The sequence below is a fragment of the Rhinatrema bivittatum genome, chromosome 13 (genome assembly GCF_901001135.1).
Source record: "Rhinatrema bivittatum chromosome 13, aRhiBiv1.1, whole genome shotgun sequence".
NCBI lineage: Eukaryota > Metazoa > Chordata > Amphibia > Gymnophiona > Rhinatrematidae > Rhinatrema > Rhinatrema bivittatum.
This window is the reverse complement of record NC_042627.1, coordinates 4,137,117-4,164,799: the sequence shown is the minus strand read 5'-3', so window position 1 is coordinate 4,164,799 and position 27,683 is coordinate 4,137,117. Positions and strand designations below refer to the sequence as shown.

Here is a 27,683-nt window from a genome sequence, read left to right as displayed (position 1 = left end):
TCTATTTATTTATTTAGCCATTTTATATACTGTTGTTCGAAATGAAGATCACAACGGTTTACAACATGATGTACATATTATAAACAGACATACTTTTGACTTGATGTGATCATATAACATACATTTTAAAGACAGACACATACATTGACTAATGTAATTAGGGGTGAAAAGATATTCAAGTATGAGATAGCACTTTTAACTCAAGGTTCTGGAGGGATAAAAAGTTGGTGATATAATGAATATGTTTGTTTTATTTATTTGGAAGGGGTTGGGAAGTGATGAGGTATTTAGATCAGTAGTTAGGATCTTAATGAACTTGCCCATGCAGGAGTATGTACTGGAGTTCAGAAAATTTTAAGATAGGTTATAGGCATTTTGAAATAGCCATGTTTTTAGGTCACGTTTGAATTTCTTTGTTTCTGAAGTCAGTCATAGAGTCTCTGGTAGAGAGTTCCATAATATAGGGCCTGCTATAGAGAACATATTGTCTCTTATTTTTGTTAGATGCATTTTCTGTAATGATGGCGCAGCTAGTAATCCTTTGTTTTGAGATCGTAGTAATCTCTGTGGCTTATATAGTTGTAGTGCTACTCCTACCAGACCAGTGTTGTTACAATGGAGGGAGGTGTATATTAATGTTAAGACTTTGTAATGGATTCGGGATTGTACAGGTAGCCATTGAAGAGAGTTCAGTGATTGTGTGATGTGATCAAATTTTCAGGAACCTGTTAAGAGTTGTGGCATTTTGTAATAGTTGTAAATTTTTTTTAGAAGACAGGCACTGAGTAGAAGTGAGTTGCAGTAGTCTAAGTTTGAGAAAATGGGGGTTTGCGGGATCATGTGAAAGTCTGAGTGATTCAACAGTGGTTTCAGCCTATGTAGTAGGTACAGTTTAGCATAGCTTGATTTGATTAATTTATGTGCTTTTCCATTGTTAGGAATACAGATTGATGAGAACCTAAGTCCCGCACTTGGTGAAGGAGTAATATTAAAATTTTCCCAGGTCAAGTGTCTGTGAAGTCATTATCGGTGGATTTCTTCTTAACAGAAATTTTTCAGCTTTTTTTGTGTTTAGATATTGTTTGAGCTTGGATAGTTCATGTTGTATAGCCAGTATTGTCTTGTCAAATGATATGGTGCATGGTATGTAGAGCTGAATGTCATCAGCATATATGTAGAAGGAGATTCCTTGATCAGATAGTAATTTACGTAGGGGGAAAGCATATAGATGTTGAATAGAGTTGCGGATAGTGCTGAACGCTGGGGGATCTACACCGATTGGGAAGGTGTCAGACATATGGTTACCCAGTTTGACTTATGTCCTTTTTGACAGGAAGGAGGTGAACCACTTGATTACATTGCCGCCAGTTACAATTTTTTTTTCCAGTTGATGGCACAGATGGTTATAATAAACTGTGTCAAAGGCAGCCGTTAGGTCAATTAGTACCAGGATATAAGATTCGTTGTCGTTAAATCCCCATAATATGGGGTCCATTAAGGATTATGAGTAGAATCTCCATTGAGTGCTTTTTTCATAATTTTTAATTATTGTGCTATTCTGTGATGTATGGTAGTTTAATTTGAAACACATTAAAAATAGCAGATGTGTTCCTGTTCCTACCGCAGATCAGTCCAGGCACATGGATTTTGCCTCTTAACCAGCAGATAGAGACAGAGGAAAAAAAAGCTTTATGGACACTGCTACTTAACCTAGTGTCACCTGCAGTCCCTCAGTATTTCTCTATCTGCAGCAGATGGTAGAGGTGTAAAACCAGCAGCTTTAAAGAAAAAAAAAGGAGTTTGCTTCCAGGGATATTAGGTGACATGGAGGACCAGGGGATTGTGTGCTTCTATGAACTGTGCCAGGGGATGCTAAGCCCTTACTGTATGGGAGTGGTGCCATCTAATATTCACTGCTTAGGGATAGGTGACCCCTGGGTGGGACATTGTTTACTGGCACCCAGGGGCAGATTGAAGATATGAACCCTTTGTCTCTCCATGCATAGACATCACAGCTGAGTTCCAGCACTGCCCTGCATGTGCGGTGGAGGATGATAGGTGCAAGGATCTTTCACATGCCACACGATGGCAGCCCTTTCACGGTAAAGAGCACTGATATCTCACTTCCAAAATGCAGACATGTACTGTGGTTTCCAGCTTTTATAGTTTGATAAGAATGCTTAGAGCACTGTTTCAAATGCAACAGAAGACAGATCAATCTGTGACCTCCCTTCTAGCATGCTGTTGGAAGCAGAACACTTGACCTCTTCCCAGTTACTGAGATTAAGTTAGTTCTCTCCTTTTGTTTTACACTGCTTGTCTTCTGCCTGTGGAGTGCTTAGCATAAAGTCTCAATTTATCAGAAGGCCCAAGTATCAAACCTTTCCTGAAGGTTTTACTGCCAGACTCTTTGCCCTTCTGGTACTGCCTACTTTCCTCTTAACTCACCCAAGACAGCAGCAAAACAGTTCAGTTCCTTTGCTCTGGAGGAAGCACAAGACAAGACTCCACTCCTCAGGCTATTCCCAGATAAAAGATGCCTCTGCCCAGTAGATTAGGAAACTGATTCCCTGCTACCAACAGCACTCAGCTCCTGGAGGAAGACCATAGTGACTCCAAAAGGGGAGAGGGGGGAGGAGAACAGACAGGGAGTATGGAACAACTTTGCCTCCAACATGATAGCCACTGAATATTTAAAAAAAAAAAAAAAAGTCAGTTTCTCTGCATTGGGTCACTGCCAGGAGTATTAGAACACTGGCAGAGTCTTTGGTGCCCCTTGATCTGACCTTACACAGGGCTGCCTCAGTGCCCAAGGGTGATTATGCTATAGCTGGTATGCTCTAGTTTGACAAACCCAAACCGCCCCAAGCTCGATGGTACACTCCTTTTAGTACAGGGAACCAGCAGTTCCCTACAGCTAAATTCCATGAGTGTTAGGCAAGCATAGCAGTGCCTGTAGACTGTTGGCCTGACCCAAGATTAAGATTTCCACTGCCCTATCGATTGAGTCAGTCAGTAGTTTCAAATTAACACTCCATGTTTCCAGTCTCCAAACCAGATATACTAACTGCACATTAGCTGAAGTCTTACACAGTTCAGGTACACCTTATGCTTGAAAGCTTTATAAATTGCTTGTATACTTTATGCAGATACCTCTTGGCTTAAATCTCCAGTTAAGGAACAATTCATAAGAAATATCTAAAGGGCCCCTAACAGCAAAACAGCCATGTTGGAGGACTAATTTTCTGATACCATGTCTTGACAGCCAAAATAAAGGCCCTTTCTGAAAGATTCGATTGCATTATTACTCTTATCAACTTGTATCAGTGCTACCTATTAGTCACACCCCCTTTTGTTATGGAGAAACCTGAGTATATGTAAATTTGGGTACATCTGGGCTTGCCTCTACCCACTAATCCATAGTAATCTTATGTCAACTGGAAATCTAATTCAGGTATGTGGGCCTCACTAGGAACGATGAAGCTTCCCACGCAAACACTGCAGTAAGAACTCCCAATTCTCACTCTGATGACTGCCATAGTGGATCTCCCTAAAAAAGAGTTCCCATAACCTTTACTTTTGGGTTATGGTGATGTATAAAAATTGTGAGGTTATACAGCCCTCTGCATTCCAAGAAAAGGACATTTCTAGTGACCCAAAGGATGTTACCCTCTCAGATACTAAGATTTGAAAAATACTTGTTTTACTCAAGAGCAACAATCTGTTGCCAAAGGATGTAATGAAGGCAACAGTAAGGTTTAACAGAGGTTTGGCCAAGTCACTGGAGAAAGACCATAATAGTATTAACAGGTAAACTAGGGAAAGCAACACATTTGCTTTAGGTTCCTGTTGGGTACTTGTAACTTGGATTGCCTTCTAAACAGGATGCTGGGCTTGGCCCTTAGTTTGACCCAGATTGGCACCTGTTCTTAAAGAAACCTTTGTACACAAGAACCCAGGATAGCTGGACTGCAAATCTGGTGTTTACAGGGCCCAAAAGTTTGGATTAGCTGCCCTATTTATAAAGTTTCTTATAAACGAAGTATTGTATTATATTGCAGAAAGCAGCCTAAAAGTCTGAAGATCTCATCTCTAAATGAGATGCTGGAAGCCTCTATTCTTGCTCAATTCCTTCCAGCACCATTTATAGAATAAAAACAGTTTACAAGGAGAATCCAGTTTTTATTGAATTCCATGCATTGCAAATTGATCCAGTATATCCTCTGAGACAGTGCTAAGCTGCTGATGACCTCCATGAGTGGCATGGCGACACACAATGAACCCCAAGATAAAGGCCAGCATGGCAAGTAGAGGCAAGGCCAGCATTTTCCCATCCAGAGAAGACTCTGAAAAGAAAGTCATATTGCTTAGAAATGAAGCCACATTCATTGGATCCCTCCCCATTTACCCTCCTGTACAATGGCTTAGCCAACTCATCCCACACCAAGGTCCTAACCCAATCCCATTGTTTTCACTCCCTGCCTCTACACCAGTGAGGCCCATCAGCATTCATGGATCTTGTAATCTAGCTGGACGGGGAAGACCTCATAGCCCTCCATTGTTTCTCAATACTCTCCATCCCCAAACAGGGCCCAAATACTGCAGTAGGGGGGAGGGCAGACAGCAGCTCTCTTGACACTGCTCTATATTGCTCTTTGCCTATCCTGCAAGGATTCTAGAACTATTCTTATGCAATCTACTTCAAACCAACTTATCCTTTGTGTGAACACAAATCCTAAACCAAGACTTGGCAGGGGAGAGCCATTGCTTGTATGCCCACATTGTTTTTAGATCTTAAAGTGTCATTGCTAACAAAAGGCTTGTTGCACATAGGACATTTAGGTTGCCCTTCCTCTTATGTTTGAATCTCAGTACATGCTTGGAGTTTAAAAAAAAGTTCTCAAAGCACAAATGTCTAGTCACTTCCTTAAGATCAGTTCATGAAGCTAACTCATGAAATGTTCTCTGTATATAATTGCCAGCATTTGACAGTTATACTGGAAGAGTGGTGTTACTGGGCATAATGGAGAGCACCCGAGGGGCCTTCTCTCTATCAGGATAGCCTAAGAGGATTCTAAGCACTGGGGTCCTGAGAGTGGAGGAAGTTCAGAAGACTTGAGGGTGTAAAGAGGGTCCTGAAGAGCTGGGACAAGGGTACTAAGGAAGAACAACCTGCCAGAGTGAATGGGAACTTCTCTGGAGAGCTGGTGACTGGTATACTGGGAGGCACCAAAGGAAGCCTGGGAAAGTTCAAAGTCAGACTGGTTCAGCTACAAAGCCTGGGACTCAAAGGAGACAGGAAGAACCAAGGCTGGAAAGAAATCTGTCCCAAAGAGCTGGAGGGGGGGGGGAAGTAGAGAGTGGTGAAAGTGGTTATTTGTGACTTCTTAATCAAGTTAGAGTGGGGCACTTCAGACATTTTTGGACTGTTTTCCCTGCCAGTAAATTTTTAATGGAGTTGGTGTAGATGTGGGGTAGTTTTGTTTTGAGGGCTTCCTGGTATGCAGGAAGAGCATCCACAAGTACAAAACTAAACCTTAAAAAAGGTCTCCCCTGTGTGGGAGCTCTGGAGGTCACAGGGCCTTGCATGGGACCTCCCCATGTGCCTAGGACCAGATCAGACCACACTTGCCTCAGTTTCCTACCCAAAATTGGGCACTGGCAATGCAAATCTGAAGCAAAATTGAAGTTAAGATTCCAGTGATTAGTGCATTTCCTGCAAGTCTGGACACACATGCTTAAGTCAATTGTGCACATCGATGGTCATTTAAAAAAAAAAAAAGTTACACATATGTAACTATCAATTTTAAAAGCCATTTATGTACATAAGAGTGCACTTACACATTGATATCCTATGGGCAATTCAATGGCATATATTGTAGCAATTTTCAAAAGCCCATTTACATGGGTAAAGTGCAAAACCAGTTTTAAGCATGTAAATGATTTTTAAAGTCAGGCCCTTGCTGTGCTCATGCTCCTTGGGGGCTGGTGCAGAACTTTGCACTCAAAATTGCTTTTGGCCATCACTTATGGGTCTTTCTAGTACCTCAAAATCTTAAGGTACCACCAGCTTCAGTCTTTGCTACTACAGACTAACAAGGCTACCCCTCTGGAAGTTTTCACTTTGAGGCATGAATTTTCAAAGCCATCTCCTCTCCACTATTCTATGCTTAACTAGGTGTAATCCTGGCTACCCAACAGCACTGTTGCTAGGGACATTGGATGGCCAGGTATAAACCTGTTTCCTAATCCTGTTCTGGAGGCACAATCTAGCCAATTGGGTTTGAGAAATATAAAGTGAGATTTTCAAATACTAGATCTGCAGTATATGCATCCCGCCATAATATTGGGAAATTTTAACTTACACGTCGATGACCCCATTCTCTCAATCAATTGCGAATCTTTCCTAACCGCCATGTCGGCCATAGGCTTCAAGCAGATCATAAACAAACCTACCCATAGAGCAGGTCACACCCTGGACCTAATATTTGTAAACTCTAGCATCTCTCAATCAACCCCACCCAAATGCCAACCAGTTCCGTGGTCTGACCATAATTTAATATTGTCAGCCTTTTTGCTAGAACAAACAAAAAACCTGTCCCACAACCTGAATTCATATACAGGAAATCTTGCACATCCAAGGAATTACACAATCATCTTGGCCCAGAACTCCCACTCAGACATCTCTTCACCCAACTCAGCCCTCCATTCTTGGTCCAAGATAACAGAAACAGCAGCTAACAATCTCTGTCCTCTGGCAACAAAAAAACTCGAACACAACACCTCCAAAAGACAACCTTGGTTTAAAGAAGAACTTCAAAAACTGAAACACTCCCTCAGACAGAAGGAAAGCAAATGGCGGAAAACACCAACACAGACCTCCCTCTCTGCTTACAAACTCGCACTCCACCAATACAAAAGCGCTACATTAAAAACAAAAAGGGACTTCTTTGCACAGAAGATCCACCATATTATCTTTGATTCCAAAGCCCTCTTTGCCTATGTATCTAATTTAACGCAAACCATGACTCCTGACATCCCTGCCTACCTAGCACAAGAAAAAGCAGAGGAGTTGGCCCTCTTCTTTAGCAACAAAATCTCCAACCTAATAACACAGCTGAGAACCAACACTTCAACGCCATCCAACACATACTTCCACCACAACAAAGACATTACTCTACAATCCTTCAAACCCATTACTTCTGAGATACTTTCTACATTGAAGAAAATGAAACCTTCATCTCACCCATTAGACCACATCCCATCCAAACTTCTCCTGCTAATACCAGACACAATCTCCAAGGCTCTGACAGACATTAACTGTTCCCTAGCACAAGGAATCTACCCAGACGACCTGAAAATTGCATCCATCAAACTGCTCTTAAAAAAACCTAACTTAAATCCTAATGATCCTACCAATCTCCCTTTCATAGCCAAGGGAATGGAAAAATTAGTTAACTCCAGACTCTCAGACTACCTCGAGGAACATAAAATTCTGTTCCCGTCCCAATATGGCTTCAGAAAAGCTTTAAGTACTGAATCACTACTAATTTCCCTGACCGACTACCTCATCATGGGCCTGGATAAAGGTCGCACTTATTTACTGATCCTCCTGGACCTCTCAGCTGCGTTTGATATGGTTAACCATTCCACCCTACTAATTCAATTAGCAAACATCGGAATAACAGGAACAGCACTATCGTGGTTTAAATCGTTCTTAGGGAACAGAAAATACAAAGTCAAAATTCACAAAGAATCTCAACACTACTCTTCATCTACGGGAGTTCCACAGGGCTCCTCCCTTTCACCAACGCTCTTTAATATCTACCTGCTCCCTCTTTGCCAACTGCTAACTAATTTAAACCTTAAACACTTTCTTTATGCAGATGACGTCCAGATAGTCATCCCCGTCAAAGAATCCTACACCAAAACTCTAGAATTCTGGGAAACCTGTCTTAAAATTGATGGACTCCTCTCCAACCTTAATCTAATACTAAACTCTTCAAAAAGCGAACTCCTAATTTCATCTGAAAACAGTAACATCGACAAATCCTCCACCCAATTTACAAACTCCACAAGTAAGAAACCTGGGAGCTGTCATTGATAACAGGTTAAACCTAAAAGCATTCATAAATCAAACTACTAAGGACTGCTTCTATAAACTCCAAGTCTTAAAAAGAATAAGACCACTCTTCCACTTTCACGACTACAGAACTATTCTGCAATCAATATTTGCTAAACTAGATTACTGCAACTCTTTACTATTAGGTCTTCCTTCATCTCACACTAAACTCCTTCAGATGGTTCAAAACACGGCTGCGAGAATATTAACTAACACACGGAGAAGAGACCACATATCACCAATCCTCAAAGACCTGCACTGGCTGCCAATTCACTACCGAATCATATATAAGTCCATAACCACTATTTACAAAGCTATACATCAACACTCAGCTCAACCTTCAAATTCCTCTCAAAAAATTTACTTCCAACAGACCAATCAGAGAATCCTATAGAGAAACCCTACAAGTACCACCCTCCAAATCTATGAGGCACATAACCGCCAGAGACAGGGCTTTCTCCACTGCAGGACCAACACTATGGAACTCCATTCCACCAGATTTGCGACAGGAACCCTGCCTTCCTACATTTAGGAAGAGACTCAAAACGTGGCTATTCATGAAAGCCTTTCCTGAACTGAACTGAACCTATTCCATTATTAACTAGTCGCTCAGACTTTGCCTTAATCATGGTAATTAATATCCCTACCTCATAAGGGCAATTCATTAATGCTTTAAGCACATGGACTGGCATATATGTTCTCTCTATTTAAACCCCTGCTTCTTTTCTATGCTCCAAGTTGTATTACTCCCTTGTTTTATTGTAACTGCATTCTTTAGCCTTCTCTTGTTTAATGTTTTATTACTACCATTATTATTATTATTATGATCAGTGTTATTTTTTACCTTTTTGTTCCCTATCCACTTGTTAATTGTAAACCGACATGATGCGATATTTATCGCGAATGCTGGTATAGAAAAACTTAATAAATATGCAAATCATGCATATTCATTTTTGCAATCCTGAAAACCCCAACTGGCTTGGTGTGCACCTCCAAGGCAGGGTTGAGAAGACATTTGGTTAGCCCAGGAAGAGTCATCTGCAGCTTGCTTCAGAAGCTATGACAAGTTCAAATACCAGACAGCCAGGCAAAGATTTCCAGCTGGGGCCCTCCCCCAGATAGTGGAAGATGTGAGCTTTCAGGGTAGGAGGGCTGCTTATTTACAGAATCAACTGGTGTTGTCCTTCATGTTCTTGTAGAAACACAAGCAGCTTGTGGGTACCAGGAAATGGGCTGCTTTGAACAATTTGCTTCTTTTTGTTACCCCTTTAGGAAAGTGTTAGACTTGAGGCTCTGTGGGTTTGGCTCATTGTTTTAGGATGTTTCTGATGTTACTTGGTACCTTGTCTAGAATGTCTCTGGATAAATGGATGTGTGCAAAAGCAGATAAATTAAGTGGCCACAGCTCTGGTCAGCAGACCATTGCCCCCCCCCCCCTACACTGCAGGGAGTTGCTTGCTTGCTGAGCTATCAGGACTCGGGACAATGGTACCCAGAGATGGCTCCCCAAGTTTAAAGGAAGGTCTCAATACCCACCGGAGGACTTGTGTGCTGCATGGACTCCATTTACAGCCAACATGTGCACCATCACTGCCTGCTCCTGGGAGGACTCCAGCGTCACAAAACCAGTTTCAGCCTGCATGATTGAGATGGGTCCCAGTGAGATGTTGGCTTCCCAGGGAGAATCTGAAAGTTTATAAAGAAGTTTAGTACAGATACAGCAAGAACCCTCTCTTCTATTATCCCTGTAGAATATTTATAATGGTGAAACTAGATGTCAGTCCCTCCTGAGCCTTCCAATCTCAAAAGATTCCTTGTTCGAAGACACTGCATACTCTGTGCTCCTAGACACCTACAGTTGTGTGGCAGAGAATCACAATTAGTGTAACAGACTCAGTTCTGTTACCATTAAGCCCTGGCTGATAAGAGATAAATCTAGTGCAAGATAGGAAAGGTTTGTTCAAATGCAGGTCCTTCTGCAAGGTCCGGAACATCCCTCTGGTGAGCTTTTGAAAGCAAGGGTCTCACTACCACTAGAGAGGCAGTCCTGTGCGTTGTGCTCAGAGGTAGATAGGGGAGGTTAGCTTGCAGGCCCCGATTGGTGAACCTGGGCAGGGTTTTGCCTCTCCAGTGGGAATTCTACCTCGGGATATATTTTTTGTAACTTAACCTTTTAAGTGGTAGAAGCCTTACTGGAGGCCTGTTCAGCTCCTGCCCCCCTATATCCTTAGTGAGGTTGGGGTATCTGACCTGCTGTAGGGTCACACTCCAGTGGTATCCTCATTTTGTTCATTTTGAGATCCAGGAGGGAGTTCTGACTGCTCTTCCTTCCTTACTGGAGCAGGAGTCCTACTCCAGGGGATCCCTCCCATCAGGGATTCAAAGACAAGAACAAGACTACATCAGAGCAAAGGTTTGAGTTAAGCTATGAGTAAAGGCAAAGCCCATCAAAAGGGTCACTCATCTAGTGCTGCTAGAGATCCCGGGGGAAAGAGAGTTTCTCTGTGCAGAGAGACATTCAGGCTGATGCAATACTGTGCGCGCTCAGGTTAGCACACTTAACCCCTTATGCCATAAGGGGACTAGCGTGTCCAACACATGTCCAACCCAGCATGTAGCTAATAGTGCTTATCACATGTAAATGCCTAATTGAAGCTAATAGCTGGTATCCCGTATGTAAAAATACTGCTTTTCTGTGGTTCCTCTTAATATCCTGGCAAAAGCAGGATATTGAGCAGCAACATAAAAAAAGTCTTGCCAATCAGGTTATGAAAAATGGACATTCAATTTACGAGCATCCATTTTCCTAAATACTGGCTGTGCACGAGTTAGGAAGACAGGTGCTTGTAGAATTGAGCATCTATTTACCTAATGGACAGAGTCCCCTCTCCTGGGCACCCAATGCCATAAACTGGCTAAGGACAATTTATTCCTAGGGCACCGAGTTGAAGTATTAAAACAAAACTAAATAGTTAAAGTAGGATTAGGGGTGTAGGGAAGTTCCCTTCCAATCTGCTCCTTAATTGAAGGAGACTGGGAAGGCCTACTTGCAGTTTAGAAAATGTCCCTCCCCTGCACACGTGAGTGCCGATCCACCCACACGGATTTTAAAATCTGGTATGCATGTGCACATGGGAACTATTTCATAACATGCTCACGCCAACGCGTGCACATTATAAAATGATCATGTCCATATGTGCACATGGACACACATGCAGACTAAGATCTACCTTTTAATTGTTAATGGACTCTTTCTCCAGGAAGAGGTCCAATTTATTTTTTTTAAACAGCTATACTAGTAGTTTTCACCACATCCTCTGGCAACAAATTCCAGAGCTTAGTTATGAGTTGAGTAAAAAACACTTAGTTTTAAATGTATTACCTAGTAACATTGTGTCCCCTCTGATTTTTGTACTTTTTGAAAGAACAAACTGTTCTCATTCCACTCATTTTATATACCCACCTGTCATATCTCCCCTCAGTGGTCTCTTCTCCAAGTTGAAGAGTCCTAAACTCTTTAGCCTCTCTTCATAGGGATTGTTCCATCTTCTAATTCTGCTATATATTTGAGATGTGACCAGAGTTGCACACAATACTCAAGATGAGGTCACTACAGAGGCATTATGTTCTGTTTTATTCTCCATTCCTAATAATCCCTAGCATTCTATTTGCTTTCTTGGCTGCTGTTGCACACTGAGCAGAACATTTTCAACGATGACACCTAGATCCTTTTCCTCAGTGGTGACTCCTAATGTGGAATCTTGCATTTTATAGCTATAATTTGGGTTACTCTTCCTTAAGTGCATCACTTTGCACTTGTCTACATTAAATTTCATTTGCCATTTGCATGCCCAGCCTCCCAGTTTTGCAGTGTCCTCTTGCAATGTCTCACAATCCAGTTGTCCATTCATAAGAGAATTGTTTCATCAGCAAATCTGATAATGTTTCCCTTTCCAGATCATTTATAAATTATAAAACATCTGTCCCAGAACAGATCCCTGGGCCACTCCACTATTCTTTCATATCATTTAGCCCTGCTCTGTTTTCTCTTAACCAGTTGGCAATCCACAAGAGGACACTACCACCAATCCCATTACTTTCTAGTTTCCCAAGAAATCTCAGAGACTTTATATTTAGATTTCCAGAAAGCATTTAGTGTATCAACTGGCTCACGTTTATTCACACCCTCAAAAAGGGTAGCAAGTTTGTGTGGCTATGAATGTGTTCAGCAACGTTCTCTAGGATCGTGCCAGGCAAATTAGTAGAAACTGATGTCAGACTTAACTGGTCTCATTTCCTAATCACCCCTTGATCCCTTTAAAGACCGGCATTAAAATTGGCAACCCTCCAGTCTCCATGACAATGTTACTGATAGTATAGCAAGCAGGTCCAGTTTTTTCAGTTCTTCAGCACTCTGGGATGGAGCCTGGATTCTCTGCTTACATTACAGCAGTGGGAATCCTGGATGGTTACAGTTATGCATGTGGAATGCTTAGATGTGAAATCCACTAAGCACATGGCAGCTAGGTTTTGACAATCTGAAAGATATGGGATATTCACCTAAGTGGGAGGATTCTTCAATTCACTGCAGCAGTTAAAAGCTTATCAGGTTTGGGGCAAACTGAAGTGTCATGGCGTGAGGTTTGTGTAGTGTGAATGGCATGCATGATCTGCTGGAATTATGGGGGTAAGAAAAGCAGTGGCTATGTACATTTTATATAGGTGCAAAGTCCTTTATGCTGTTTTATGGTATTAGAGCCTGTGAGCTCTGAGATACTTGTTTGGTTCTCTGTTCAATGTGCTTGTATTTATATACAGCTACTAAAAAATATTTTGCCAAAAAAAACAAAAACTTACCAAGAGATCAATTGTCAGAGGCATATGGCACAGATGCAGTGGGGATGTCATAAGACACCTTCAATATTTAATAACCACAATGCATTTGGGGTAATCATATCTCCAACAGTAAAACAGATTCTCAAATGTGTCAAGTTAACATTGCACAGTTCAAAGTCCATCCAAAATACTGACATTTCTAATAATCACAGCAATGAGAAGTATCCTAACTGTCCTGGTTGAGGGCTCATCTCCCCAAGCAGGCAAGTGGAATCAATTCTGGTGCCACAAAACACCGAAGTCACCATCTCCTTTTATATAAAGCTCAGAATCCCAGGACAAGTACGGCAACAGTGAATTTGATTTAATTTGGCCTCTGTACATACCACCAGGTGTGGTCTGCAGTAGATACTCTAAATAGATGTCTGCAAAAGCAGAGCATTAATATGTTCATTTGACACTTGAACTGCCATGTCAGTTGATCATTCAGCTGCTACAGCTACATATAACATATATATATAACAGTATGTGACTGTAGTAAGAATTGTGCCACACATGTAATGCATTTGTTATTTGTCTGCCCTAGATAAGATTCCTACAGCCCTGCAACTTGTAGGATTTCTCCCCATTTTGCAGTTGCACTGTTCACCTAGCATTTAGGTTTTGTTTTGATAGTCCTGGGTTATTTCCCCATTTATAACAGGTAGGTTTGATAAATCTGGAAGAGAGTATTCCAGTTTTCAATAAACTTGAGAAAAAAAGATCCATCTGTGAGGGCTCCATCTTAGAATGTGTTGACCCCCGTTAGTGGTTTATGTTTCGTGTAAAGAGGCCTATGCTACTCCCAGCAGAATGTGGGGCAAGTCGAGTGGACTGAACCATTTGCTAGAAGGAGCCACAGTTGTTGCAGTCCAGGGTTTGGTCTGAGAAGCCCAAGGAAGGTTCTTGTCAGAGGGTTAGACGTAGTGAAAGTCATCTCATTTCTGCAGGAGTTTGGAGGAAGGGGAACCCTGCCTTCTGGCCTCTGTATCTTTGGACGAGAGTCCTTTAGTGGATAAGGGTCAATTCTCTTGTGCTGCTCTTCCTGATAAAGCCAGCAGCATGGAGGAGAGAGCCCTGCTCTGAGGAAATAAACTTCACCTTGGGTTTGTCTTTCTTGGGAAGACCCTGAGTTGTGTGTGAGAACAAAGATCTTTGCAGTAGGAGCTAGAGGTGCACAGCAGTGTGAGAAGGAGACATTTCAGGGAGCCCAACATCCATTCAAGGGAGCTTTAGTCACAGGAGTGGGGGGGGATCCCCGCATGAAACTCAATACCTACTTTTGGCTTTGTTGGACTGAAGTTTGCAACCTTTCCCCGATTTGATGAGATAGTGTTTCAGAATAGTTTAGTACCTTATATATTAGGTCTCCCTGGTATTTAACCATCTAAATGCCCTGGGCTCTGAAGGAAAAAAGTTCTCCCCCTGGGGATTCATGCAGATGTTTTACAGGACTAAGCCTTGGTATTGAGTGTGCTCCCCATTTAAAGGGGTAGCTGAGAGAGGACCACACTTCATGAGCGAAACCAAGAAGCAATCCCAACCCTGCATTTCATTCACAGACTTGCCTTTCTGTGCCAGCTGACGGCGTCTCCTGCTCCCCGTGGCCCTGCAGCCTGTGGCAGACGCGCAGCACGAGCAGTCCTCCCCTGGCTCCTCTGAGTAGAAGGCAGCATGGGCACTGTGGTATGAACATGCCTTGTTTAATTGAGGCTGGGTCATGGCAGTGTCAGCCTTCACCACCTTCAGCTGGCAAAGCAGGAAGATCTGAAGCAAGAGATTGGTTCACATTAAATGAATCCTGCGGCATAAGATTAACCCACCATCCTGGAAAAGATTAGTGGATTACAGTGTAGTTCAATAAAACAGTAAAACTCACTATATAAAGGCAGCTTGTGCACATGTGCAGTTCAGCACTGAAAGAGCAAGCAGCAGTGGGGCTGCTCCCGGCTGTGCAGCTGGCAGAGAGCTGGGGTCAGGATTTAGATGGCATAGGCAGGTACTTTGAGTGCCCAGGACCTGGGACTCTGTACTGCTCCAATTTCAGGGGGGGCAATACCATCTACCACTGTGGGCACCATAATCTTAAATCCATGCCTAGATCAGGCCCCCTGCAGTCAGCTTTGCCCGTCATGTGACAGGCCTTTTCCACTAATCTAGTGCACTTGGCTCTGTGGCATCCTTGGTGCTGTTCCAGCAGTCTGAGTGCATGTAGACTTTGTAAATGTGCAATGCTCATTCCCACATGGTCAGGAGATGTGGCCATACAGGCTGATAAAAGGCACAAATCTTACTGTATGACCACCAGTTCTTGTCTGAGAATGTGCTGCTGTAAATCTTTCAAAAGAAAGATTTACTGTGATCAATGACCTTATATTTTACACTAGTAGTGTAAAGGCCTGCCATAACAGGAAGGAGAGGCCTGTACAGATATAGCCTTGCTGCTGGGAATGCAGGGTCTGCAGCTCAATAACTGTGCGTGCATGTTCTGGTAGATACAGCGTGCGTGCAAAGGCTTCACTCAATGTCAGACTGACCAAACTGTACCTGCGTAAGTCGAGTTCACGCACATTTACACGGCTTTATTGGGAGATGTCACATTTCATTAGGTTCTTTAGTATCTCAAAATTGGCATTTAGGAATGGATTAAAGGAAAGCTGGAATTTAAATGACTTTCAGCTTTTACATGGTTCAGTAACTGGGCATGTAAGAGCAGGCACACTAACCCTGTGTGCACTCGCTGTATCTGCAAGTGCTGATGAACAGTCTTTATGAGCTGGAGACCCTGCACTCCCAGCAAGAAGGCTGCCCACGTACAGGCCTCCTCTGCCTGTTATGGCAGGACTTTACATTAGTAAAGCAGCAAGATCATTGATCACATTAAACATCTCTTTGAGAGCTTTACTGCACCACAGTTTCCAACACAAAAACTGATAAGAGTCGTACAGTAAAGACTGAGGTGACAAGCTGGGCAGTGAACTCAGCAGCGCTACAAACCTTAGAATAGCCTCATATGCTGGCCCAAACCTGAAGCACTACAAACTGGTTTGGCTATGCCCTTACATTTATAGAAGCTAAATTCAAACTAGAAATAAACACATTGACAAACAAAATGTTTCTGCAGAGCCATGGGCACAGCCCGGTGCTGCAGAGTCCCCTTGGTTTGGGAGAAACGAGGATTCAAGAGGTTGCAGTGCAGGAGCAGAAAGCCAGTTACTCCGTTAGATACCTGTGTGTCTGGGACCCCTGCAAAGGTGAAAGCATCCAGCTGGAAGCGGAGGAAGCGATCTCCCCGGGGGCTGACAAACCTGGAGCGACCCTGCACCCCATCCACCAGGCAGCTGTGGAGAAGTCAGAAACAGCTCTTCTAGACTCATTGCATACAAAGAATGAACACACCCAGTGAGGAGGCCCATGAAATACAGAGGAGAGCATAAAACAAGCTGGCCAGACCCCGTGCTAGCACTTAATTCAGACAGTTGTGTTATCTTAAAGCCCTGTCTTACTCAGGAGAGGTTTTAGTTTTGCTAGCGAGCCAGTCATAGGATCCATTGTCCGTCTTCACCTGTGGCACCTGAAGAACAGAAGTTTCTAACTCTCATCCTGGTTGGAAAGACTATAGATAGAGTTGTCTAGAGTCTCCTGCTGGGTGGTACTAGATTTACAGCAAGGGATGCAGGGCTGGCCAGTGACCAGCACCACAGCAAGTCAAGGTGCCACATTAGAACAGCTGCTGCAGGTCACAGAGCTCCACTCTAGCGAGGAGCACGATGGCGGCAGCTGTCCCTGTCATTTCCTTTGAATGACAGTGCTGAAGGGGAAGGGTTCTTTTCCTGAGCCTGTTCACTTGCCAGGATGGCAAACTTATCAATTCTTATATCTATGGAGGAGTAAGCCCTGTTGCAGCCCAGCTTAGGGAGGAGGTTTCCCTTCACTCCAGAGAACAAGACCCTCCCCTGCTGATTGAGAGGTGCAGCTCCCCTGGAGAAGCTGCAGTGGTGCTGATGGATGACGCGATCTCAGCGTCCCTGCTGGCAGGGGCAGAGGAGGAACTGGAGCTCTGTGCTCACATCTAGAGTGGCTGGTGAGGTCCCCAGTCGAGCCCAAGCCTTAGGGAGACCCCCCCGCTGCAGCTTTTGATTTTTCAGGTTGCTGGTGACTTCCCTGCTACTTCAGGCACCTGGGCAAGTTACCTGCTATCCTATAAAACTGGAGGTGGTAACACTGGATGCTATTTGGGCATTTATGGAGCAAGTCTGTCAAAGTTTGTCTGTTATTGACATGGATACTGTTATCTCCAGACAAGGTTTACTAACAGGTCCATGTGAATCCGCTTGCCACATTGAAATATGTGGCTAAAGGTACAAGAGAAGTCCTCGGTGGTTCAAGATAGGAGTTTTTCTAGCAGGATTGGGCTTTGGAGAAAGCCTCTTGCAGGCTTCACCTTTACTGAATTTTCCCAAAATAATGGGCCAGCTCCCTTTGGTGACTTTGAAAAAAGATTTCTGAAATTCTGCACGTTTCTCCTGCAATTAATATCTTCACCCACACCATGCTCTTCTCTACAAGCTGGTCAAGCGGCTATAGCAGTGTTAAACCTGAAATTCTGGAAGCTTCAAGAATAAAAATGAAGAGTTGCCTGTTCAATAATCAGATAGGAGTCCTGTAATATCCTTGTACTTCAGAAATTTAAATGTTCCTTTATATATGGTCAAAAGGTGAACTTCCTGATAGATCTAGACTTATGCAAGAGAGGAGAAGAGAGTTTGTCACTTGGAGAGCTGTTAGTTGTGAACACTTTTTCTTGTTATCCCTGCAAGTGTAACATTGCTCAGATTTGTTTTTTCTCCTGATCCTTCTTAAATGCATGAAAAACTTCATCTGTTCCCATGCTCTCCCAGTGATAGGCCTGTTTACATATTCAGGACAATTTTGTTACCTCATGCTAATGCCTTTAGTTTGTCATCCCAATTCTCTCCTCCCCACATGTTTCTTTATATGGAGGACGTTTATGCTAACGGGAGTCATGGTCTGAGGTGACATTCACAATCCTCAATGTTTCTCTACAAAGTATTTTGGGCTTGTTAAATATTGAAGTTTATAAATAGCTTTTAAATTCAGCTCTGGCAAATAAACAGTGCTTCCATTAAGACCACACAAACTTTGATCAATGTATGCTAACTGCTTTCATCTGTCATACCTTGCATTGATTTTAAGAAATCAGATTCATAGTCCTAACTTAGCAGCATGAATTACACTGCCAGTACAACCCTAGCTTCTGATTGAAGGCAGCCTGTCCCATAGGTTATAAAATGAAATGCGACTTCAGTCTGTTCAGGATGCCAGTCTCAAACACATTGCACTCAAGTGCAATTCTGTAATTCTAGTTTTTTAAACCATTATTGCAAGAGCCACAAACAGGTCTGGTTTTCAGGTTGGCTCTTGACTGGAATTGTCCACTTCTGCCTTATTCGCAGAGCCATACTGTAATCCTAAGGCATTAGCAGTCAGAAGGAATTTTACCATTTTACAGTTAAAAAACCCATAGATGCTGTTACACAACTACTGCTTTCTCTGTAGTTATGAGAAGAGCTCACTCTCCTGCTACTCACCCATGATCTGTGACGACCTCATACTTGAGGGTGGAGTCCATGCTTGGCCTTGCCACACACTCATCCACGTAGATCTTTAGGGGCATGTGGTGCAAGGCAGCCACTGATGCCTGGATATTCAGTAGGTCCCCAAAGAAATAGTGTACGTTTTGTTGAGGAGCAGACCAGGTACCTGGAAATACAGGAGGGACTCATGAGGATCACTTATACGTCCCGTATTGCCTTTTAGGCTCAGGCAATGCTGCCAGAATTAAGACGGGGCTTCCCAAACTTGTCCTAGGGACCTCAGGTTATCCACACTGAATGTACATGAGAAGTTTGCATATCAAAAACTCTATAATATTCATTATGGATGTCCTGAAAACCCACCTGGTTATGAAGTCCCCAGAACAGGTTTGGGAAGCCCTAAGATCTTAGGCTTGTGACTTGTATGTCAGACCCAGAAGGAGGCTGGCCAGGTGTGTGTAGGCTTCACTAGTTTAAGAGTACAGAGCTTCATGATTACTAGGGTTATTTCAAGAGTCCATAAAGAGGGCTTAGAGAAAGGTAAAAAATAGCTGGAGGCTGTGCTCTTCTTGAAAAGGGAAACTCGAACCTGAGGACCTGATTCACAAGTTTCTTCTCCCATAGACAGAATGGAAGTGCTAAGTGATAGGAATGACCTTATGGGTATTGTACTACTATATGAGAAACAGGTTCAGCCACCCTGAATATCTTTTCATAATTAAGAAGAGTTAAAATGACTAAGACAGTGCTGGGATATTCACTCAAGGGTTTCTCAAAGTGTGACTCCTTTATCTTTGACAAGGAAGGTCTTTTCCTTGAACTAGTGATCATCCAACCTCAGAACAAGCTCTGTCATGCATCACTATGCTTTAAGAACATAACATGCCATATTGGGTCAGCCCAAGGGTCCACCAAGCCCAGCATCCTGTTTCCAACAGTGGCCAATCCAGGCCATAAGAACCTGGCAAGTACCCAAAAACTAAGTCTATTCCATGTTACCATTGCCAGTCATAGCAGTGGCTATTCTCTAAGTCAACTTAATAGCAGGTAATTGTTTATTCCAAATGTTTGAATAGTTAGCAAATGTTTGTATGATCTAAAGTTAATAATTTTAATGTTTGGATCATGTGTTGCACCCTTGAGCAAGTAAAGGCCTCTGGAGTTTTTAATGAAATACAAAAAAAAAGGTGTGATTGATTTGGAGAAGTTTAAATTAGGATAGGAAATCCACTGCTTATCCCTGGGATAAGCAGAATGGAATCTATCAAACATTTGGGATCCTGCCAGGTTCTTGTGGCCTGGATTGGCCACTGTTGGAAACAGGAGTCTTGATGGACCCTATGTCTGACCCAGTATGGCAAATCTTATGTTCTTAAGACTCAGTCACAGCACTGAACCCACACCTGCATGATTTGCTTTCTAGACCGAGTGCATCAGGATTCAGTCCATGATCCAGCTGGACAAGGGCAATCAGGCTTGTATGTTCATAGCATAAAAAGATTGGAGAACTGCTTAGTTCTCCCCCATTAATCAGACCCCACTGCACTCCAAAATTAAGAACGTGCAGTAAACACTTGACCCAAACAAAATTTGAAAAAATGCACAGCAAGCAAGACTTTATAATCCAGAGGGCCTTGTGGCTCGAGTGCCTTCACTACACTGAGCAGAGAACTCAAGCATCTGAACTCCCAGCTCAAAGCTGCTTTGGTTTACAGATTATGTAGGTAAGCTGAGCTACATTATACATCTCTCAAAGCAGCCATTCAGGGGAAAATGAACTAAAGTTAATGACTTGCAGATGCCTTATCTTGCGTTATGGTAGAAATGAACTAAGGAAGCTCTCTGGGCATTGAAAGCAAGGAGAACTTCTGCAAGAGTTGAGGGACTGGGGTGTGAACAGATAGCAGGCTGTGCTTTGCCTGTTTTGAGTCCTGTTACAGCATTAGTCACTTACTGTCAAACAGCTGTAGTGCAAAGTCAAGTTGCCCCCTGCCATAATATGTTGATCTGAAGGGATCCCATGTAGGCTGAACACCCAATGAAGAGGTATTGCCAGTCCTGAGAAAAACAAATGTACCAGAGAAGATGAGGGTAGCAGTTCCTTCAACCAGGGTGAGGCATGGCAGCTCTAAACATGATCATCCGATATACATGTGTCTCCCCCCAAGTCGGCCATACATGCATGACAACCCCAGGGCACATCAGACCCCCAGGCACCCAAGCCAGGTAGTGCAGTGACACTATCACACAAACTCCAACCAAGATTTGAGCCTGCTGGCTGCTTCTCGGCCTGCTCTAATGCCACAGAATCCATGCAACAGAATCCAAAAAGCCACAGCTCTTCTCCATGGTGGTGTGAAGCATGGGATGTGATTGCTGCCTCCCCTACTTGACTCTATAATGGACAAAAAACTGGAAAAATTGTGACAATTAATCTCAAAAATCACAATGAAGTCACATATATATTATGGTACTTTTCAATTAGGTATACCCTCATTTATGGGCTAATGCACACTTCCGCCTACCGGCGTTTTTTGCTTTTAGGTACAACTGCCAACTTGGCTGCCCAATTGGAATACGATCATAGGGTTACCCGTTTAAGAAAAGACCATATTTTTACGCCGCTGTTTGTCTTTAATAAAGTAGGTGCTTCATGAAAAATTTATTCTTTTTTTGTTTTTACCGCCCTTTTGATCTTTTTTTCAAAAAAGTCTCTTTTCCAACTTTTTTTTGTTAAAGAGAATAAATCCACTTATCTTTTCAGTGGACTAGCAGTAGTCCCGAAAGCTCAACTTGACTGGCATGGACTGCCACCCTTATTCCCTACTGTTGGCTATTACAGCTACTCCCCCATCCCCACATGCCCAGACTCACCTGGGGTAAGAGCAGCTCACTGGGACAGATATAGCATTGGCACGCTGAATGCCCCCTGTGTGTATTGGTCGATAATGCAGCTGGTTCTTGTAATGGATGCTGTTTTGCAGAAACTACAGTGGAAGGAGGGGAAATAAATCCCTATAAGACTCAAGAAATGCCCTGTTCAAAGTCTTAAGACCACCACACCTAATGGAAAGTTACTGTATATCTTCATATTACAGAATCCCTCCCCATTGAGTCCATTTTACATTTCCACCATTGATAACTCAGCCTTAAACAAAACTGCAGCCTTCCATTACAGATTACTGCAGATATTCTATTAATGCTATCAATCAAGTTTACTTATGGAATAGCCACTGCTATTAATTGCATCAGTAGCATGGGATCTTCTTAGTGTTTGGGTACTTGCCAGGTTCTTATGTCCAGGTTTGACCTCTGTTGGAAACAGGATGCTGGGCTTGATGGACCCTTGGCCTGACCCAGCATGGCAATTTTTTATGTTATGTTAATGGACCCTCCTTACTTCTTGCTGAGATGAAAATCCCAGCAAGGGAATCTGTAGTCATTGCCCCAGTCCATTTTAGGAATCAAATACCCCTTCCTGTTGGGAGCTGTGCACCATTTCCCCCCCAAGAAAAGTCAGCAGGTGGCAATTACACATTTTAAGCAATTGCTTTTAACTGGCCTCCTATGCTGCTCTAGAACAGTCTTGTACATGCAAATGTCATTGACATGGACCAATGTGATCCCATTCCTGTAAGAATTTAACACCTGCCAACAGGCTGCACCCTTGCGGGCAGAAGTAAAGAATTTAGGAAACAGAACGTTTTCACATTGACTTGTCACAGGGTGTATCCCTGCTGGCTATGAACAGGTCTAACCTCCTGAAACGTCAGTTGACTTACAGAAAGTCTTGCTAATGCAGCTGTGAATGCACTACCCACACAAGAGGATCTAGATGCTGCCTACAGTTTTACAATCCAGATCAATGCATCAAGAACTCACTGCCAACAGATTTACGCCTCAGCCAACTAGGAAAAAAGCCAACCCATTAGAAATGCTTTCAGGAAGAGAGAGACTACCACACTGGTGCCCCAATCATTCATGTTGAAATGTAAAACTGTGGGTGTTTATTGTATTAGTTACAATCTGCAGATTCTGGGCTTTTTGTCAGGGTTTCTCAGAAAGCTACTCTACCTTCTGCTTTATGATAGGCATACCCCAACCTGATCCTCAAAGTAGCTGTGGAAAATTGGCTCGCCTAGGAGTCTTACAGATATTTACAGGCCAATGCAATATCAATGCATGTTCAAGGGGTGCTCATGATTAAGCACCTGTCCCCTTAATGCATGCACCAATCCACCTCTCTGGGGCACCCAATGCAAAATGGCTGCAGTGGTAAGGAGGTGCTAGGGGAAGTTGTGTCCTAAATCCCTGCTCATCCCCCCAACTCTGTACTGCCATTGTAACCTGAAGCTTCTAGACTGTTCTTCCAGGGCTCTAGCTCACCAGTCAATGCTCTTCCTCTGTTGCAGTTTCCCTATCCCCCTCCCTCTGCAAGGCTTTCCAGGGTTTGCTGGTTTCCTGATTGGAAATTTCTGGCAGAGATTCTAGAGCTTCTCCTACCTCCATGAGCCAGCGTCTGGAGCTTCCTTCTTGTTGCCAGTGCCTTTCCCTCCCATGGGGCACTCAATATGTAGAGCACATAGGCAGTTCTACACACAGAAGGGAAAGGCACCAGTGGCAGCAACAAGAGAGAAGCTCAGTATGTTGGCTGCTCTTCCTATAAGAGCCCTGGAGGGGGGTCATTTGTCACCCCATAGCATTACCTATGCCCTCAGTCTGTATCCTATACGCTCTTCCCCTAGCTGGCCTCCTATCTATAGCAGTCTCCACTCCACCCCACTTTCTCTGACATCTTCAGAGTAGGAGCAGAGTTAGGGAACCACATTAGCTCCCCTGGAACACAGATTTAAGCAGGGACAGGTGATGTTTACCCAATGTCACAAGCAGCATGGACAGGAGAAGCAGGATTTGAACTTCTCAGCACCCACTTTCTTCCAGTCCCTTATGCTAAAGAACTGCGCTACCCTTTCCTTGGCTTGAAGAGGGTATAGATATTACTTGTTGCCTAACATGGTCTCTCTGCCTTGCAGTTTGCAGGCAGCTACCTCTGGGATGGTAACTGTTACCAGCTCTGTGTTAGGAGAGAAGGCAACATGGCAGTCAGATGGAAGCCAAATATCTCAGCATAGCTTCCACATTCCTTTATTTATTTGGAGAATTTTATATACCGACAACCGTTTGCACATTGTATCGGTTTACATGTAACTTATAACTAGTTGGGAATACCCTTACATAGAACAGGAACAAAGTGTACAGTAACTTACAACAACAAGATAAACTGTGTAACTGAGAAACTATTTACAATTACTATTTAAGTGCAAACCAGGTAGGCAGGAACAGATACTTATTTGGCAAGGCAGAAAGATTGACAATAAGAAGCTAGAACTCCTCACCTGCCTGACAGCACTACAGTCCTGCAGCAGGTAGTCAAACAGGAAGTGATCTGGGTGCTGCTGGGTCACGGGACACTTTCTCCCAAGCACCAGCTCCTCAGGTCGCACCAGTACTCCATTCCCAAAGAGATCCACGGCTACTCTGAGCACCAACCGGGAACTGCCACAGCTCAGGGACACTGTTAGTAAGAGAAACACAAGGAGTAAGGAGCCAGCTTGCAGCAGGCAATGAGAAGAACCCAGGCCAGGATTCCCCAAGTCACTGCTGTGGGACACTAGCAAAAACCAGGCCAGGAGTCACTTCTTAGCAGCCTCAAAGAAGGCAGAACTCAAGACAGCTTTCACTTTAACTTAATAGACTCCTAATCCTCTGGGCAGCCAGCTTTAGGAGACCTAAAGTGCATACAGTCCCCTCTAGAATGGAGGAGCTGTAAACCAAGAGGAAGAGACAGGAAACACTCTGGATTTAGTGACTAAGGCACTTAGGAAAAAAAAAAAGTGTAGATACAAGTTGAGTTACAGAACTTAAGCACTTCATAAAAAATAAACAAAAAAACAAAAACCACCCAAGCACACATGGCTTTATATAATATATTATGCACCCATGCATACACACACAGGTCCTGTTAGAGTGAGAACCCATTCATCACTTCAAGAACATTTGTCACAGCAGAGCAGGGAAGAAGACGGCCAGCTCCATGGACACCTGCTGCAGCGTCCGCTCCCTAACAGGACCCGTGGGCTATTGACATTTAGCAGAAAGAATCAGGACCCCTTACAAACATTTTCTAAGCCTCTGATCACATCTCACCCGAAGCCTTCTGAGCAGAGACCCAACAGATCCCAAAGCACAGGCTCAGCAGAGCCCCCACAGCTCGGTCCCTCCTCCTCCTCATCGCTCACCCCCCAACTTCAGAGAAGCAAAGAAAAGCAGCAAACCCGCCCTCCACCTGCTTTATACTGATCCTAAGTAATCCCGGCTCAATTAACTCATTAACGACCAGGTGCCTCCCTTCCCAGCGTGGTAACCCCCTTCTCAGGCTGCATCAAGGAGGAGATTTCTCCACCTCGCAGCGGCCCAGAGGCAGGTTTATTCCTAACAGGCTGCAAGATTTCGTTCTCCTTTACATGAAAAGGGCTTTCTCCCTTGCACTCTGATTGCACGCGCTCTGTTTCTGCATTGCCTTTCTTCCTCATTTAGCAGCATTTATCAATCTCCCTTTCATCACAGGACAGGTTTGAAACCTGTGAGCAGTAGCAGCAGGAGCTGCGGTTCATCCTTCACATCCTGACTTCTGAATGTGCATGAAAGATACAAGGTTGGGCAGTGACTACAGATCGGTGCCGCTGCTCACAAGTTTTACACTTGCACTGATTTAACCTGCTCACCACACTTGCATCTTGTGTCTCTTATTTAACGATTGAAGATGCATCCACCACAGGCACAGAAAGCAGAGTCAGTTCTGCTTTCTCAGCTCTTGCTAAAGGCTTTATGGAATTGCCTCAGGCTAAAATGTTTTGCGAGAAGTGTGGAAACTCACGACATGGTCAGGGTAATGTGCAGACTTGCTGCTGCTCTAATCTACCATCACCTTCTCTGATTCTAGGACTAGCAAAGCTGTTACTCGTGACCTGCAAGCAGATGGTCACCCTAATGTCTCCTTATCAGAGGACTAATGGAGAGAACTAGGGTCACTGCAAAATAAACACTTGAAAGATGTTTTTCCCTCTCACTACTAATTTTTGAGAATTCCTCTTGCCCAGAATATTTATTTATCTCTACTTCGAAATACCATTTATTGGAAAGATCCTGACATGGTGGGGCTGGGGACTAGGGTTGACAACTGGCTCCAGATTTTCAGGACAGGTTGATAAGTCCTGGTTTTAATCCCCTGCATACAAGTAATTTTCATCTTGATTTCTTAGGGAAGGCAATAGGGAAATCAGAATATGTTCCAGCATGCAATGGGGTAAAACGAGGACTGAATCAACCTGTCCTGAAAATCTGGAGCCACTTGGCAACCCTACTGGGGACCGGGGCTAGAGATGTGTCCTGGAGTTGGAAAAAGCAGAAGCCCTTGCTAGTAGATAGAGTAAATTATCAAAACAAGAGGTTGCTTCATCCAAGCCTCTATTGTACCAACACAGACAGACACCAAAGAGGAAGAGAATAACAAGGGAGCTGGAGAGCGGGAGGGGTGAGGGAGCAGCACTAGAATAAGAACATAAGAACCTGCCATACTGGGTCAGACCAAGGGTCCATCAAGCCCAGCATCCTGTTTCCAACAGTGGCCAATCCAGGCCATAAGAACCTGGCAAGTACCCAAAAGCTAACATGGGCTGCTGTAGGAAAGCTAACATGGGGTGCTATAGGACAGAACTAAGATGCATTGGCAGAGATGTGTCTGGTTGGGGGATCTTAGTAGTGGAATAGCAATGGGAGTAGTGGAACAGCTTTAGCACGGCAGGGGGTTGCAGCATACCTGGCTGGATGTGTGCGTGGGTCTCAGACCTGGAAGAGTAGGGGGTGCTATAGGGCAGGAAGGAGGTGCATGGGCAGAGCTGTGTGGGGTTCTCAGTAGTGGAAAAGCAGGAAGAGCTGTAGGGAAGGACTTAGGTGCAATGGTGGAGCTGTGTGTGTGGGTCTCGGTGCTGCTGGTTGGGAAGGAATGCACACAGCGGCAGTTTCTGGAGGGGCAGCAAAGAGCATCAGCAATCACAGCAAAAAATAACAGGTCCTGATAGCCACACAAACTCAAAGAACATTCAGTGCTTTTACTCATATTTTCTCAACTTTCATGTGCACAAATAAATAGTCACACCAAGTATAGCTTTTCAGCATTTTCATTGTTGTGTTTTAGTTGTGCAGGGCTTCACAAGGTCCCTACTCAAGTCCTATTTTTTTCCCAAGATCTAGTGGGCAGTGTAAGGGTAGGAGGACCATAGCATCTGGTTTTCAGCAGGGGATCCCAAGCAATGCTGAGGGTTCTTAAAGCACTGCTATGTGCATTCTATGCTCCAAGCAGTTCCATTTCCAGATGACACCGTGAAGACCAATTACATACTTTCCTTCCTGGAAGGCAAGGCCCTGGCTTGGGCTTACCCCCTCTTAAGAGACCTACAACAGTTCACCACAACTTTCCAGAATGTCTTTGAGGATTCAGGCCGACTGGCTACCATGGGCTCAGAACTCTTGCACCCACACCAGGGCAGCCACTCTCTGGCGGAATACACCTTTGAGTTTCGGACCCTGGCAACTGAACTCGACTGGAAGGAGGATGGCTTCCACATTATTTTCTTGGAGGGCGTCAACCCCAGGATTAAAGATGAACTGGCAGCTTGAGATCTTCTGGAATCCCTGGAGGGGCTCATCAACTAGATGGGAAGGTAGACCGTTGCTTTCAGCAAAGAGCTATGGAGATTCGATCCCTTCGCAAGGCCATCATGCTGGTTCCTCGCTTCCAGTGACCACTGCTCATGCTGTAAAAATGTTGCTAGTAGTATTACTAAGGCTTGGGGATAAGCAGCACAGACCGGCAGTGATTACCATAGGAAACTTGCTGGGCAGGCTGGATAGACCATTTGGTCTTTTTCTGCCATCATTACTATTGTTGCCCCCTGTACACCTGGCGTCACCTTCCCAGTCTCAGGAATGAAATCTCTGCGCCACGA

At 43.8% G+C, this 27,683-nt stretch overlaps 1 protein-coding gene across 1 annotated transcript; it reads right to left on the bottom strand.

Annotated features, from left to right (window-relative positions):
* Positions 1-4,161: 4,161 nt before the first annotated feature.
* Positions 4,162-24,964, bottom strand: LOC115074890 (zona pellucida sperm-binding protein 3-like). Its single transcript, XM_029574848.1, has 9 exons — positions 24,823-24,964; positions 24,012-24,190; positions 21,490-21,602; positions 20,570-20,673; positions 18,610-18,781; positions 16,227-16,338; positions 14,566-14,764; positions 9,659-9,808; positions 4,162-4,346 (listed from the first exon to the last, which is right to left on the bottom strand). The coding sequence occupies exons 1-9, from the start codon at positions 24,905-24,907 to the stop codon at positions 4,183-4,185; spliced, it is 1,278 nt and encodes a 425-aa protein (XP_029430708.1). The 5' UTR covers positions 24,908-24,964; the 3' UTR covers positions 4,162-4,182.
* Between the last annotated feature and the right edge of the window lie 2,719 nt (positions 24,965-27,683).

Bases quoted from the DNA above. Each gene is read 5' to 3' on its own strand.
- LOC115074890 (XM_029574848.1), bottom strand. From the start codon at position 24,907: ATGAGGAGGAGGAGGGACCGAGCTGTGGGGGCTCTGCTGAGCCTGTGC. The intron at 20,674-21,489 runs GTGAGTCTGGGC...TGTTTTTCTCAG, and splicing joins GTGAGCTGCTCTTACCCCAG to GACTGGCAATACCTCTTCAT. The intron at 14,765-16,226 runs GTATCTAACGGA...CTCTTGCTTCAG, and splicing joins CAGGGGTCCCAGACACACAG to ATCTTCCTGCTTTGCCAGCT.